Source organism: Salvelinus fontinalis, chromosome 41 (assembly GCF_029448725.1).
Source record: "Salvelinus fontinalis isolate EN_2023a chromosome 41, ASM2944872v1, whole genome shotgun sequence".
NCBI lineage: Eukaryota > Metazoa > Chordata > Actinopteri > Salmoniformes > Salmonidae > Salvelinus > Salvelinus fontinalis.
The window spans coordinates 2,410,444-2,429,024 of NC_074705.1; the positions used below are offsets into that span (position 1 = coordinate 2,410,444).

Below are 18,581 nucleotides of genomic sequence, written 5' to 3' on the forward strand. Positions count from 1 at the left end.
TCATCCTATATAACTACTGCTGTCCACTTCATACTGTATTCTAGTCCTGGTTCATCCTATATAACTACTGCTGTCCACTTCATACTGTATTCTAGTCCTGGTTCATCCTATATAACTACTGCTGTCCACTTCATACTGTATTCTAGTCCTGGTTCATCCTATATAACTACTGCTGTCCACTTCATATGTATAATACTGTATTCTAGTCCTGGTTCATCCTATATAACTACTGCTGTCCACTTCATACTGTATTCTAGTCCTGGTTCATCCTATATAACTACTGCTGTCCACTTCATACTGTATTCTAGTCCTGCTTCATCCTATATAACTACTGCTGTCCACTATATACTGTATTCTAGTCCTGGTTCATCCTATACAACTACTGCTGTCCACTTCATATGTATAATACTGTATTCTAGTCCTGGTTCATCATATATAACTACTGCTGTCCACTTCATACTGTATTCTAGTCCTGGTTCATCCTATATAACTACTGCTGTCCACTTCATATGTATAATACTGTATTCTAGTCCTGGTTCATCCTATATAACTACTGCTGTCCACTTCATACTGTATTCTAGTCCTGGTTCATCCTATAAAACTACTGCTGTCCACTTCATACTGTATTCTAGTCCTGGTTCATCCTATATAACTACTGCTGTCCACTTCATACTGTATTCTAGTCCTGGTTCATCCTATATAACTACTGCTGTCCACTTCATACTGTATTCTAGTCCTGGTTCATCCTATATAACTACTGCTGTCCACTTCATACTGTATTCTAGTCCTGGTTCATCCTATATAACTACTGCTGTCCACTTCATATGTATAATACTGTATTCTAGTCCTGGTTCATCCTATATAACTACTGCTGTCCACTTCATACTGTATTCTAGTCCTGGTTCATCCTATATAACTACTGCTGTCCACTTCATACTGTATTCTAGTCCTGCTTCATCCTATATAACTACTGCTGTCCACTATATACTGTATTCTAGTCCTGGTTCATCCTATACAACTACTGCTGTCCACTTCATATGTATAATACTGTATTCTAGTCCTGGTTCATCATATATAACTACTGCTGTCCACTTCATATGTATAATACTGTATTCTAGTCCTGGTTCATCCTATATAACTACTGCTGTCCACTTCATACTGTATTATAGTACTGGTTCATCCTATATAACTACTGCTGTCCACTTCATACTGTATTCTAGTACTGGTTCATCCTATATAACTACTGCTGTCCACTTCATACTGTATTCTAGTCCTAGATCATCCTATATAACTACTGCTGTCCACTTCATACTGTATTCTAGTACTGGTTCATCCTATATAACTACTGCTGTCCACTTAATATGTATAATACTGTATTCTAGTCCTGGTTCATCCTATATAACTACTGCTGTCCACTTCATACTGTATTCTAGTCCTGGTTCATCCTATATAACTACTGCTGTCCACTTCATATGTATAATACTGTATTCTAGTCCTGGTTCATCCTATATAACTACTGCTGTCCACTTCATACTGTATTCTAGTACTGGTTCATCCTATATAACTACTGCTGTCCACTTCATACTGTATTCTAGTCCTGGATCATTATATATAACTACTGCTGTCCACTTCATATGTATAATACTGTATTCTAGTCCTGGTTCATCCTATATAACTACTGCTGTCCACTTCATATGTATAATACTGTATTCTAGTCCTGGTTCATCCTATATAACTACTGCTGTCCACTTCATACTGTATTCTAGTCCTGGTTCATCCTATATAACTACTGCTGTCCACTTCATACTGTATTCTAGTCCTGGTTCATCCTATATAACTACTGCTGTCCACTTCATACTGTATTCTAGTCCTGGTTCATCCTATATAACTACTGCTGTCCACTTCATATGTATAATACTGTATTCTAGTCCTGGTTCATCCTATATAACTACTGCTGTCCACTTCATATGTATAATACTGTATTCTAGTCCTGGTTCATCCTATATAACTACTGCTGTCCACTTCATACTGTATTCTAGTCCTGGTTCATCCTATATAACTATTGCTGTCCACTTCATACTGTATTCTAGTCCTGGTTCATCCTATATAACTACTGCTGTCCACTTCATACTGTATTATAGTCCTGGTTCATCCTATATAACTACTGCTGTCCACTTCATATGTATAATACTGTATTCTAGTCCTGGTTCATCCTATATAACTACTGCTGTCCACTTCATACTGTATTCTAGTCCTGGTTCATCCTATATAACTACTGCTGTCCACTTCATACTGTATTCTAGTCCTGGTTCATCCTATATAACTACTGCTGTCCACTTCATACTGTATTCTAGTCCTGGTTCATCCTATATAACTACTGCTGTCCACTTCATATGTATAATACTGTATTCTAGTCCTGGTTCATCCTATATAACTACTGCTGTCCACTTCATATGTATAATACTGTATTCTAGTCCTGGTTCATCCTATATAACTACTGCTGTCCACTTCATACTGTATTCTAGTCCTGGTTCATCCTATATAACTATTGCTGTCCACTTCATACTGTATTCTAGTCCTGGTTCATCCTATATAACTACTGCTGTCCACTTCATACTGTATTCTAATCCTGGTTCATCCTATATAACTACTGCTGTCCACTTCATACTGTATTCTAGTCCTGGTTCATCCTATATAACTACTGCTGTCCACTTCATATGTATAATACTGTATTCTAGTCCTGGTTCATCCTATATAACTACTGCTGTCCACTTCATACTGTATTCTAGTCCTGGTTCATCCTATAAAACTACTGCTGTCCACTTCATACTGTATTCTAGTCCTGGTTCATCCTATATAACTACTGCTGTCCACTTCATACTGTATTCTAGTCCTGGTTCATCCTATATAACTACTGCTGTCCACTTCATACTGTATTCTAGTCCTGGTTCATCCTATATAACTACTGCTGTCCACTTCATACTGTATTCTAGTCCTGGTTCATCCTATATAACTACTGCTGTCCACTTCATATGTATAATACTGTATTCTAGTCCTGGTTCATCCTATATAACTACTGCTGTCCACTTCATACTGTATTCTAGTCCTGGTTCATCCTATATAACTACTGCTGTCCACTTCATACTGTATTCTAGTCCTGCTTCATCCTATATAACTACTGCTGTCCACTATATACTGTATTCTAGTCCTGGTTCATCCTATACAACTACTGCTGTCCACTTCATATGTATAATACTGTATTCTAGTCCTGGTTCATCATATATAACTACTGCTGTCCACTTCATATGTATAATACTGTATTCTAGTCCTGGTTCATCCTATATAACTACTGCTGTCCACTTCATACTGTATTATAGTACTGGTTCATCCTATATAACTACTGCTGTCCACTTCATACTGTATTCTAGTACTGGTTCATCCTATATAACTACTGCTGTCCACTTCATACTGTATTCTAGTCCTAGATCATCCTATATAACTACTGCTGTCCACTTCATACTGTATTCTAGTACTGGTTCATCCTATATAACTACTGCTGTCCACTTAATATGTATAATACTGTATTCTAGTCCTGGTTCATCCTATATAACTACTGCTGTCCACTTCATACTGTATTCTAGTCCTGGTTCATCCTATATAACTACTGCTGTCCACTTCATATGTATAATACTGTATTCTAGTCCTGGTTCATCCTATATAACTACTGCTGTCCACTTCATACTGTATTCTAGTACTGGTTCATCCTATATAACTACTGCTGTCCACTTCATACTGTATTCTAGTCCTGGATCATTATATATAACTACTGCTGTCCACTTCATATGTATAATACTGTATTCTAGTCCTGGTTCATCCTATATAACTACTGCTGTCCACTTCATATGTATAATACTGTATTCTAGTCCTGGTTCATCCTATATAACTACTGCTGTCCACTTCATACTGTATTCTAGTCCTGGTTCATCCTATATAACTACTGCTGTCCACTTCATACTGTATTCTAGTCCTGGTTCATCCTATATAACTACTGCTGTCCACTTCATACTGTATTCTAGTCCTGGTTCATCCTATATAACTACTGCTGTCCACTTCATATGTATAATACTGTATTCTAGTCCTGGTTCATCCTATATAACTACTGCTGTCCACTTCATATGTATAATACTGTATTCTAGTCCTGGTTCATCCTATATAACTACTGCTGTCCACTTCATACTGTATTCTAGTCCTGGTTCATCCTATATAACTATTGCTGTCCACTTCATACTGTATTCTAGTCCTGGTTCATCCTATATAACTACTGCTGTCCACTTCATACTGTATTATAGTCCTGGTTCATCCTATATAACTACTGCTGTCCACTTCATATGTATAATACTGTATTCTAGTCCTGGTTCATCCTATATAACTACTGCTGTCCACTTCATACTGTATTCTAGTCCTGGTTCATCCTATATAACTACTGCTGTCCACTTCATACTGTATTCTAGTCCTGGTTCATCCTATATAACTACTGCTGTCCACTTCATACTGTATTCTAGTCCTGGTTCATCCTATATAACTACTGCTGTCCACTTCATACTGTATTCTAGTCCTGGTTCATCCTATATAACTACTGCTGTCCACTTCATACTGTATTCTAGTCCTGGTTCATCCTATATAACTACTGCTGTCCACTTCATATGTATAATACTGTATTCTAGTCCTGGTTCATCCTATATAACTACTGCTGTCCACTTCATACTGTATTCTAGTCCTGGTTCATCCTATATAACTACTGCTGTCCACTTCATACTGTATTCTAGTCCTGGTTCATCCTATATAACTACTGCTGTCCACTTCATACTGTATTCTAGTCCTGGTTCATCCTATATAACTACTGCTGTCCACTTCATACTGTATTCTAGTCCTGGTTCATCCTATATAACTACTGCTGTCCACTTCATATGTATAATACTGTATTCTAGTCCTGGTTCATCCTATATAACTACTGCTGTCCACTTCATACTGTATTCTAGTCCTGGTTCATCCTATATAACTACTGCTGTCCACTTCATACTGTATTCTAGTCCTGGTTCATCCTATATAACTACTGCTGTCCACTTCATACTGTATTCTAGTCCTGGTTCATCCTATATAACTACTGCTGTCCACTTCATACTGTATTCTAGTCCTGGTTCATCCTATATAACTACTGCTGTCCACTTCATACTGTATTCTAGTCCTGGTTCATCCTATATAACTACTGCTGTCCACTTCATACTGTATTCTAGTCCTGGTTCATCCTATATAACTACTGCTGTCCACTTCATATGTATAATACTGTATTCTAGTCCTGGTTCATCCTATATAACTACTGCTGTCCACTTCATACTGTATTCTAGTCCTGGTTCATCCTATATAACTACTGCTGTCCACTTCATACTGTATTCTAGTCCTGGTTCATCCTATATAACTACTGCTGTCCACTTCATACTGTATTCTAGTCCTGGTTCATCCTATATAACTACTGCTGTCCACTTCATATGTATAATACTGTATTCTAGTCCTGGTTCATCCTATATAACTACTGCTGTCCACTTCATACTGTATTCTAGTCCTGGTTCATCCTATATAACTACTGCTGTCCACTTCATATGTATAATACTGTATTCTAGTCCTGGTTCATCCTATATAACTACTGCTGTCCACTTCATACTGTATTCTAGTCCTGGTTCATCCTATATAACTACTGCTGTCCACTTCATACTGTATTCTAGTCCTGGTTCATCCTATATAACTACTGCTGTCCACTTCATACTGTATTCTAGTCCTGGTTCATCCTATATAACTACTGCTGTCCACTTCATATGTATAATACTGTATTCTAGTCCTGGTTCATCCTATATAACTACTGCTGTCCACTTCATACTGTATTCTAGTCCTGGTTCATCCTATATAACTACTGCTGTCCACTTAATATGTATAATACTGTATTCTAGTCCTGGTTCATCCTATATAACTACTGCTGTCCACTTCATACTGTATTCTAGTCCTGGTTCATCCTATATAACTACTGCTGTCCACTTCATATGTATAATACTGTATTCTAGTCCTGGTTCATCCTATATAACTACTGCTGTCCACTTCATACTGTATTCTAGTCCTGGTTCATCCTATATAACTACTGCTGTCCACTTCATACTGTATTCTAGTCCTGGATCATCCTATATAACTACTGCTGTCCACTTCATATGTATAATACTGTATTCTAGTCCTGGTTCATCCTATATAACTACTGCTGTCCACTTCATACTGTATTCTAGTCCTGGTTCATCCTATATAACTACTGCTGTCCACTTCATACTGTATTCTAGTCCTGGTTCATCCTATATAACTACTGCTGTCCACTTCATATGTATAATACTGTATTCTAGTCCTGGTTCATCCTATATAACTACTGCTGTCCACTTCATACTGTATTCTAGTCCTGGTTCATCCTATATAACTACTGCTGTCCACTTCATACTGTATTCTAGTCCTGGTTCATCCTATATAACTACTGCTGTCCACTTCATATGTGTAATACTGTATTCTAGTCCTGGTTCATCCTATATAACTACTGCTGTCCACTTCATACTGTATTCTAGTCCTGGTTCATCCTATATAACTACTGCTGTCCACTTCATACTGTATTCTAGTCCTGGTTCATCCTATATAACTACTGCTGTCCACTTCATACTGTATTCTAGTCCTGGTTCATCCTATATAACTACTGCTGTCCACTTCATACTGTATTCTAGTCCTGGTTCATCCTATATAACTACTGCTGTCCACTTCATATGTATAATACTGTATTCTAGTCCTGGTTCATCCTATATAACTACTGCTGTCCACTTCATACTGTATTCTAGTCCTGGTTCATCCTATATAACTACTGCTGTCCACTTCATACTGTATTCTAGTCCTGGTTCATCCTATATAACTACTGCTGTCCACTTCATACTGTATTCTAGTCCTGGTTCATCCTATATAACTACTGCTGTCCACTTCATACTGTATTCTAGTCCTGGTTCATCCTATATAACTACTGCTGTCCACTTCATATGTATAATACTGTATTCTAGTCCTGGTTCATCCTATATAACTACTGCTGTCCACTTCATACTGTATTCTAGTCCTGGTTCATCCTATATAACTACTGCTGTCCACTTCATATGTATAATACTGTATTCTAGTCCTGGTTCATCCTATATAACTACTGCTGTCCACTTCATACTGTATTCTAGTCCTGGTTCATCCTATATAACTACTGCTGTCCACTTCATACTGTATTCTAGTCCTGGTTCATCCTATATAACTACTGCTGTCCACTTCATATGTATAATACTGTATTCTAGTCCTGGTTCATCCTATATAACTACTGCTGTCCACTTCATATGTATAATGCTGTATTCTAGTCCTGGTTCATCCTATATAACTACTGCTGTCCACTTCATACTGTATTCTAGTCCTGGTTCATCCTATATAACTACTGCTGTCCACTTCATACTGTATTCTAGTCCTGGTTCATCCTATATAACTACTGCTGTCCACTTCATATGTATAATACTGTATTCTAGTCCTGGTTCATCCTATATAACTACTGCTGTCCACTTCATACTGTATTCTAGTCCTGGTTCATCCTATATAACTACTGCTGTCCACTTAATATGTATAATACTGTATTCTAGTCCTGGTTCATCCTATATAACTACTGCTGTCCACTTCGTATGTATAATACTGTATTCTAGTCCTGGTTCATCCTATATAACTACTGCTGTCCACTTAATATGTATAATACTGTATTCTAGTCCTGGTTCATCCTATATAACTACTGCTGTCCACTTCATATGTATAATACTGTATTCTAGTCCTGGTTCATCCTATATAACTACTGCTGTCCACTTCATACTGTATTCTAGTCCTGGTTCATCCTATATAACTACTGCTGTCCACTTCATATGTATAATACTGTATTCTAGTCCTGGTTCATCCTATATAACTACTGCTGTCCACTTCATACTGTATTCTAGTCCTGGTTCATCCTATATAACTACTGCTGTCCACTTCATACTGTATTCTAGTCCTGGTTCATCCTATATAACTACTGCTGTCCACTTCATACTGTATTCTAGTCCTGGTTCATCCTATATAACTACTGCTGTCCACTTCATATGTATAATACTGTATTCTAGTCCTGGTTCATCCTATATAACTACTGCTGTCCACTTCATACTGTATTCTAGTCCTGGTTCATCCTATATAACTACTGCTGTCCACTTCATACTGTATTCTAGTCCTGGTTCATCCTATATAACTACTGCTGTCCACTTCATATGTATAATACTGTATTCTAGTCCTGGTTCATCCTATATAACTACTGCTGTCCACTTCATACTGTATTCTAGTCCTGGTTCATCCTATATAACTACTGCTGTCCACTTCATACTGTATTCTAGTCCTGGTTCATCCTATATAACTACTGCTGTCCACTTCATATGTATAATACTGTATTCTAGTCCTGGTTCATCCTATATAACTACTGCTGTCCACTTCATACTGTATTCTAGTCCTGGTTCATCCTATATAACTACTGCTGTCCACTTCATACTGTATTCTAGTCCTGGTTCATCCTATATAACTACTGCTGTCCACTTCATATGTTATACTGTATTCTAGTCCTGGTTCATCCTATATAACTACTGCTGTCCACTTCATACTGTATTCTAGTCCTGGTTCATCCTATATAACTACTGCTGTCCACTTCATACTGTATTCTAGTCCTGGTTCATCCTATATAACTACTGCTGTCCACTTCATACTGTATTCTAGTCCTGGTTCATCCTATATAACTACTGCTGTCCACTTCATACTGTATTCTAGTCCTGGTTCATCCTATATAACTACTGCTGTCCACTTCATATGTATAATACTGTATTCTAGTCCTGGTTCATCCTATATAACTACTGCTGTCCACTTCATACTGTATTCTAGTCCTGGTTCATCCTATATAACTACTGCTGTCCACTTCATACTGTATTCTAGTCCTGGTTCATCCTATATAACTACTGCTGTCCACTTCATACTGTATTCTAGTCCTGGTTCATCCTATATAACTACTGCTGTCCACTTCATATGTATAATACTGTATTCTAGTCCTGGTTCATCCTATATAACTACTGCTGTCCACTTCATACTGTATTCTAGTCCTGGTTCATCCTATATAACTACTGCTGTCCACTTCATACTGTATTCTAGTCCTGGTTCATCCTATATAACTACTGCTGTCCACTTCATATGTATAATACTGTATTCTAGTCCTGGTTCATCCTATATAACTACTGCTGTCCACTTCATACTGTATTCTAGTCCTGGTTCATCCTATATAACTACTGCTGTCCACTTCATACTGTATTCTAGTCCTGGTTCATCCTATATAACTACTGCTGTCCACTTCATACTGTATTCTAGTCCTGGTTCATCCTATATAACTACTGCTGTCCACTTCATATGTATAATACTGTATTCTAGTCCTGGTTCATCCTATATAACTATATAATTGCTTTGTATCACTGCAATTGTTGGAGCTAGAAACACAAGCATATTGTTAGGTATTACTGTTGGAGCTAGAAACACAAGCATATTTCTAGGTATTACTGTTGGAGCTAGAAACACAAGCATATTGCTAGGTATTACTGTTGGAGCTAGAAACACAAGCATATTGCTAGGTATTACTGTAGGAGCTAGAAACACAAGCATATTGCTAGGTATTACTGTTGGAGCTAGAAACACAAGCATATTGTTAGGTATTACTGTTGGAGCTAGAAACACAAGCATATTGCTAGGTATTACTGTACTGTTGGAGCTAGAAACACAAGCATATTGCTAGGTATTACTGTACTGTTGGAGCTAGAAACACAAGCATATTGCTAGGTATTACTGTTGGAGCTAGAAACACAAGCATATTGCTAGGTATTACTGTAGGAGCTAGAAACACAAGCATATTGCTAGGTATTACTGTTGGAGCTAGAAACACAAGCATATTGCTAGGTATTACTGTTGGAGCTAGAAACACAAGCATATTGCTAGGTATTACTGTACTGTTGGAGCTAGAAACACAAGCATATTGCTAGGTATTACTGTACTGTTGGAGCTAGAAACACAAGCATATTGTTAGGTATTACTGTACTGTTGGAGCTAGAAACACAAGCATATTGCTAGGTATTACTGTTGGAGCTAGAAACACAAGCATATTGCTAGGTATTACTGTTGGAGCTAGAAACACAAGCATATTGTTAGGTATTACTGTTGGAGCTAGAAACACAAGCATATTGCTAGGTATTACTGTACTGTTGGAGCTAGAAACACAAGCATATTGCTAGGTATTACTGTTGGAGCTAGAAACACAAGCATATTGCTAGGTATTACTGTACTGTTGGAGCTAGAAACACAAGCATATTGTTAGGTATTACTGTACTGTTGGAGCTAGAAACACAAGCATATTGCTAGGTATTACTTTTGGAGCTAGAAACACAAGCATATTGCTAGGTATTACTGTTGGAGCTAGAAACATAAGCATATTGCTAGGTATTACTGTTGGAGCTAGAAACACAAGCATATTGCTAGGTATTACTGTTGGAGCTAGAAACACAAGCATATTGTTAGGTATTACTGTTGGAGCTAGAAACACAAGCATATTGCTAGGTATTACTGTTGGAGCTAGAAACACAAGCATATTGCTAGGTATTACTGTACTGTTGGAGCTAGAAACACAAGCATATTGCTAGGTATTACTGTTGGAGCTAGAAACACAAGCATATTGCTAGGTATTACTGTTGGAGCTAGAAACACAAGCATATTGCTAGGTATTACTGTTGGAGCTAGAAACACAAGCATATTGCTAGGTATTACTGTACTGTTGGAGCTAGAAACACAAGCATAATGCTAGGTATTACTGTACTGTTGGAGCTAGAAACACAAGCATATTGTTAGGTATTACTGTTGGAGCTAGAAACACAAGCATATTGCTAGGTATTACTGTTGGAGCTAGAAACACAAGCATATTGCTAGGTATTACTGTATTGTTGGAGCTAGAAACACAAGCATATTGTTAGGTATTACTGTTGGAGCTAGAAACACAAGCATATTTCTAGGTATTACTGTTGGAGCTAGAAACACAAGCATATTGCTAGGTATTACTGTTGGAGCTAGAAACACAAGCATATTGCTAGGTATTACTGTACTGTTGGAGCTAGAAACAAAAGCATATTGCTAGGTATTACTGTTGGAGTTAAAAAACAAGCATATTGCTAGGTATTACTGTTGGAGCTAGAAACACAAGCATATTGCTAGGTATTACTGTTGGAGCTAGAAACACAAGCATATTGCTAGGTATTACTGTTGGAGCTAGAAACACAAGCATATTGCTAGGTATTACTGTAGGAGCTAGAAACACAAGCATATTGTTAGGTATTACTGTTGGAGCTAGAAACACAAGCATATTGCTAGGTATTACTGTACTGTTGGAGCTAGAAACACAAGCATATTGCTAGGTATTACTGTTGGAGCTAGAAACACAAGCATATTGTTAGGTATTACTGTTGGAGCTAGAAACAAAAGCATATTGCTAGGTATTACTGTTGGAGCTAGAAACACAAGCATATTGTTAGGTATTACTGTTGGAGCTAGAAACAAAAGCATATTGCTAGGTATTACTGTACTGTTGGAGCTAGAAACACAAGCATATTGTTAGGTATTACTGTTGGAGCTAGAAACACAAGCATATTGCTAGGTTTTACTGTTGGAGCTAGAAACACAAGCATATTGCTAGGTATTACTGTACTGTTGGAGCTAGAAACACAAGCATATTGCTAGGTATTACTGTTGGAGCTAGAAACACAAGCATATTGCTAGGTATTACTGTTGGAGCTAGAAACACAAGCATATTGCTAGGTATTACTGTTGGAGCTAGAAACACAAGCATATTGTTAGGTATTACTGTTGGAGCTAGAAACACAAGCATATTGCTAGGTATTACTGTAGGAGCTAGAAACACAAGCATATTGTTAGGTATTACTGTTGGAGCTAGAAACACAAGCATATTGCTAGGTATTACTGTACTGTTGGAGCTAGAAACACAAGCATATTATTAGGTATTACTGTTGGAGCTAGAAACACAAGCATATTGCTAGGTATTACTGTTGGAGCTAGAAATACAAGCATATTGCTAGGTATTACTGTACTGTTGGAGCTAGAAACACAAGCATATTGCTAGGTATTACTGTTGGAGCTAGAAACACAAGCATATTGCTAGGTATTACTGTTGGAGCTAGAAACACAAGCATATTGCTAGGTATTACTGTTGGAGCTAGAAACACAAGCATATTGCTAGGTATTACTGTTGGAGCTAGAAACACAAGCATATTGCTATATATTACTGTTGGAGCTAGAAACACAAGCATATTGCTATATATTACTGTTGGAGCTAGAAACACAAGCATATTGCTAGGTATTACTGTTGGAGCTAGAAACACAAGCATATTGCTAGGTATTACTGTTGGAGCTAGAAATACAAGCATAATGCTAGGTATTACTGTACTGTTGGAGCTAGAAACACAAGCATATTGTTAGGTATTACTGTTGGAGCTAGAAACACAAGCATATTGCTAGGTATTACTGTTGGAGTTAGAAACACAAGCATATTGCTAGGTATTACTGTACTGTTGGAGCTAGAAACACAAGCATATTGTTAGGTATTACTGTTGGAGCTAGAAACACAAGCATATTGCTAGGTATTACTGTTGGAGCTAGAAACATAAGCATATTGCTATGTATTACTGTTGGAGCTAGAAACACAAGCATATTGTTAGGTATTACTGTTGGAGCTAGAAACACAAGCATATTGCTAGGTATTACTGTTGGAGCTAGAAACACAAGCATATTGCTAGGTATTACTGTTGGAGCTAGAAACACAAGCATATTGCTAGGTATTACTGTACTGTTGGAGCTAGAAACACAAGCATATTGCTAGGTATTACTGTTGGAGCTAGAAACACAAGCATATTGCTAGGTATTACTGTTGGAGCTAGAAACACAAGCATATTGCTAGGTATTACTGTACTGTTGGAGCTAGAAACACAAGCATATTGCTAGGTATTACTGTTGGAGCTAGAAACACAAGCATATTGCTAGGTATTACTGTTGGAGCTAGAAACACAAGCATAATGCTAGGTATTACTGTACTGTTGGAGCTAGAAACACAAGCATATTGTTAGGTATTACTGTACTGTTGGAGCTAGAAACACAAGCATATTGCTAGGTATTACTGTACTGTTTGAGCTAGAAACACAAGCATATTGTTAGGTATTACTGTTGGAGCTAGAAACACAAGCATATTGCTAGGTATTACTGTTGGAGCTAGAAACACAAGCATATTGCTAGGTATTACTGTAGGAGCTAGAAACACAAGCATATTGTTAGGTATTACTGTACTGTTGGAGCTAGAAACACAAGCATATTGCTAGGTATTACTGTTGGAGCTAGAAACACAAGCATAATGCTAGGTATTACTGTTGGAGCTAGAAACACAAGCATATTGCTAGGTATTACTGTTGGAGCTAGAAACACAAGCATATTGCTAGGTATTACTGTTGGAGCTAGAAATACAAGCATAATGCTAGGTATTACTGTACTGTTGGAGCTAGAAACACAAGCATATTGTTAGGTATTACTGTTGGAGCTAGAAACACAAGCATATTGCTAGGTATTACTGTTGGAGTTAGAAACACAAGCATATTGCTAGGTATTACTGTTGGAGCTAGAAACACAAGCATATTGCTAGGTATTACTGTTGGAGCTAGAAACATAAGCATATTGCTATGTATTACTGTTGGAGCTAGAAACACAAGCATATTGTTAGGTATTACTGTTGGAGCTAGAAACACAAGCATATTGCTAGGTATTACTGTTGGAGCTAGAAACACAAGCATATTGCTAGGTATTACTGTTGGAGCTAGAAACACAAGCATATTGCTAGGTATTACTGTACTGTTGGAGCTAGAAACACAAGCATATTGCTAGGTATTACTGTTGGAGCTAGAAACACAAGCATATTGCTAGGTATTACTGTTGGAGCTAGAAACACAAGCATATTGCTAGGTATTACTGTACTGTTGGAGCTAGAAACACAAGCATATTGCTAGGTATTACTGTTGGAGCTAGAAACACAAGCATATTGCTAGGTATTACTGTTGGAGCTAGAAACACAAGCATATTGCTAGGTATTACTGTACTGTTGGAGCTAGAAACACAAGCATATTGTTAGGTATTACTCTACTGTTGGAGCTAGAAACACAAGCATATTGCTAGGTATTACTGTTGGAGCTAGAAACACAAGCATATTGCTAGGTATTACTGTTGGAGCTAGAAACACAAGCATATTGCTAGGTATTACTGTTGGAGCTAGAAACACAAGCATATTGCTAGGTATTACTGTTGGAGCTAGAAACACAAGCATATTGTTAGGTATTACTGTTGGAGCTAGAAACACAAGCATATTGCTAGGTATTACTGTTGGAGCTAGAAACACAAGCATATTGCTAGGTATTACTGTACTGTTGGAGCTAGAAACACAAGCATATTGCTAGGTATTACTGTTGGAGCTAGAAACACAAGCATATTGCTAGGTATTACTGTTGGAGCTAGAAACACAAGCATATTGCTAGGTATTACTGTTGGAGCTAGAAACACAAGCATATTGCTAGGTATTACTGTACTGTTGGAGCTAGAAACACAAGCATAATGCTAGGTATTACTGTACTGTTGGAGCTAGAAACACAAGCATATTGTTAGGTATTACTGTTGGAGCTAGAAACACAAGCATATTGCTAGGTATTACTGTTGGAGCTAGAAACACAAGCATATTGCTAGGTATTACTGTTGGAGCTAGAAACACAAGCATATTGTTAGGTATTACTGTTGGAGCTAGAAACACAAGCATATTGCTAGGTATTACTGTTGGAGCTAGAAACACAAGCATATTGCTAGGTATTACTGTTGGAGCTAGAAACACAAGCATATTGCTAGGTATTACTGTACTGTTGGAGCTAGAAACACAAGCATATTGCTAGGTATTACTGTACTGTTGGAGCTAGAAACACAAGCATATTGTTAGGTATTACTGTACTGTTGGAGCTAGAAACACAAGCATATTGCTAGGTATTACTGTTGGAGCTAGAAACACAAGCATATTGCTAGGTATTACTGTTGGAGCTAGAAACACAAGCATATTGCTAGGTATTACTGTAGGAGCTAGAAACGCAAGCATATTGTTAGGTATTACTGTACTGTTGGAGCTAGAAACACAAGCATATTGCTAGGTATTACTGTTGGAGCTAGAAACACAAGCATAATGCTAGGTATTACTGTTGGAGCTAGAAACACAAGCATATTGCTAGGTATTACTGTTGGAGCTAGAAACACAAGCATATTGCTAGGTATTACTGTTGGAGCTAGAAACACAAGCATATTGCTAGGTATTACTGTTGGAGCTAGAAACACAAGCATAATGCTAGGTATTACTGTACTGTTGGAGCTAGAAACACAAGCATATTGCTAGGTATTACTGTTGGAGCTAGAAACACAAGCATATTGCTAGGTATTACTGTTGGAGCTAGAAACACAAGCATATTGCTAGGTATTACTGTTGGAGCTAGAAACACAAGCATATTGTTAGGTATTACTGTTGGAGCTAGAAACACAAGCATATTGCTAGGTATTACTGTAGGAGCTAGAAACACAAGCATATTGTTAGGTATTACTGTTGGAGCTAGAAACACAAGCATATTGCTAGGTATTACTGTACTGTTGGAGCTAGAATGTAATGGAACAATAGACAGTGGAGTGATAACAGAACGATAGACAGTGGAGTGAATAGAGGAGTGATAACAGAATGATAGACAGTGGAGTGAATAGAGGAGTGATAACAGAATGATAGACAGTGGAGTGAATAGAGGAGTGATAACAGAATGATAGACAGTGGAGTGAATAGAGGAGTGATAACAGAACGATAGACAGTGGAGTGATAACAGAATGATAGACAGTGGAGTGATAACAGAACGATAGACAGAGGAGTGAATAGAGGAGTGATAACAGAACGATAGACAGTGGAGTGATAACAGAATGATAGACGGGAGGTGGGAGTGATAACAGAACGATAGACAGTGGAGTGAATAGAGGAGTGATAACAGAATGATAGACAGTGGAGTGAATAGAGGAGTGATAACAGAATGATAGACAGTGGAGTGAATAGAGGAGTGATAACAGAATGATAGACAGTGGAGTGATAACAGAATGATAGACGGGAGGTGGAGTGATAACAGAACGATAGACAGTGGAGTGAATAGAGGAGTGATAACAGAACGATAGACAGTGGAGGTCGAGATGCAGAGGAGTGATAACAGAACGATAGACAGTGGAGTGATAACAGAATGATAGACAGAGGAGTGAATAGAGGAGTGATAACAGAATGATAGACAGTGGAGTGATAACAGAATGATAGACAGTGGAGTGAATAGAGGAGTGATAACAGAACGATAGACAGTGGAGTGAATAGAGGAGTGATAGCAGAATGATAGACAGTGGAGTGAATAGAGGAGTGATAACAGAACGATAGACAGTGGAGTGAATAGAGGAGTGATAACAGAACGATAGACAGTGGAGTGAATAGAGGAGTGATAACAGAATGATAGACAGTGGAGTGATAACAGAATGATAGACAGTGGAGTGATAACAGAATGATAGACAGTGGAGTGATAACAGAATGATAGACAGAGGAGTGAATAGAGGAGTGATAACAGAACGATAGACAGTGGAGTGAATAGAGGAGTGATAACAGAACGATAGACAGTGGAGTGAATAGAGGAGTGATAACAGAACGATAGACAGTGGAGTGAATAGAGGAGTGATAACAGAATGATAGACAGTGGAGTGATAACAGAACGATAGACAGAGGAGTGAATAGAGGAGTGATAACAGAATGATAGACAGTGGAGTGATAACAGAACGATAGACAGTGGAGTGAATAGAGGAGTGATAACAGAACGATAGACAGTGGAGTGAATAGAGGAGTGATAACAGAACGATAGACAGTGGAGTGAATAGAGGAGTGATAGCAGAATGATAGACAGTGGAGTGAATAGAGGAGTGATAACAGAACGATAGACAGTGGAGTGAATAGAGGAGTGATAACAGAACGATAGACAGTGGAGTGATAACAGAACGATAGACAGTGGAGTGAATAGAGGAGTGATAACAGAACGATAGACAGTGGGAATGTACATACAACAGGACCTTATAATCATGCATATTGGTACTTACATCCAGTATTTTCTTAAAGACAGCTTTGAGGGAAGCTGCAAGTTGATGAGAACTGGTAAACAACCGAGAAGAAGAGAAGAAGAGAGGAAGAGAGACGAAAGGTGTGGTGGTCTGGTTCTTACCTTTCTGTTGGGCTTCTTCACATCGATGTCTTTGTCTGTCAGGGAACATTACAGCGTCATTATTCAACATGATAAAGAGTTCATGATGACGGCTCATTGTTACACAGAACGCCAACGACGAGTGCCAGATACCACAGCTGCTTGATACCACAATATGTTTGTACAAAGGTGGATTCCACCTCATCATATACCAATATGGCAATGCCTCACATTCAAGGAAATAGGTTAGGGACTTCATTATGTATATATAATGTATTGTATGAATCCTATACATTGAAATAATACAAATTGAATCATGACACAATCACGCAAACTGACCAAATATCTAATTAATAATAAAATGACCCAAAATGATCATTCTTCAGTACAGCAAAATATAATTAAATTAGTAGAATTAATAGTTTTAAAATATTTGTGATTTTTGTTGCCAAGTCAATTATTATAAATAGCTAATTCTATTAAAATTCATTCAATCGGGACTGAATGCGTTTCATGTTAATCCTGGTTCTATTGTCAATATCAAATTCTGAAAGAAACATTTAGAAATATTCCCAAAGACGCCGTGATCCCCTGGGAGATGATGGAGTTGTATCCTGTATTCTCCTCTCACCCACCTGTCATGGCTGCAGTGAGTTGAGAGGACTCCTAGTTCCCTCTCTGTTTAATATCCTTCACAAGGGGGAGTCAGACACTCCAGAAGGGTTATGCTTAGAATATCAGGAAGTATCTCCCTCTGATTCCAAGGAAAGACTCTGCATTGGGGCTTTTGTAACCTGTCCCCCAGCAGAGCCCTCAGCTCCCACAATGCACCTCCCACTGGACTGTGCCCTGTCTTTATGGTGCCTTGTGCCACAACACCAGAGGAGAGGTGGGACAGGTGAAATATGGAGACGGGAGCCAGGGGGGGAGAGATACAGGTACAGAACTATATTGAACAGAATAAGATGTCCATCAATAATTACTGTATGACTCAGGGAGAATGATGAGGGTTCTCTCATACAGAGAGAGATAGTAGACAGAGGGAAATGTATAATAACATTT

The 18,581-nt window shown here is 38.0% G+C and overlaps 1 protein-coding gene across 1 annotated transcript in view; it reads right to left on the reverse strand.

Moving 5' to 3' along the window:
• LOC129840308 (solute carrier family 15 member 1-like) overlaps positions 1–18,254 on the reverse strand; it is a 57,276-nt gene extending 39,022 nt beyond the window's left edge. Inside the window, exons 1-2 of the mRNA XM_055908110.1 lie at positions 18,155–18,254; positions 17,541–17,575 (exon numbers count right to left, since the gene is read on the reverse strand). Coding sequence (XP_055764085.1) covers positions 17,541–17,575; positions 18,155–18,161 — 42 coding nt within the window. The 5' untranslated portion in view covers positions 18,162–18,254. The remainder of the gene's footprint in view (positions 1–17,540; positions 17,576–18,154) is intronic.
• Between the last annotated feature and the right edge of the window lie 327 nt (positions 18,255–18,581).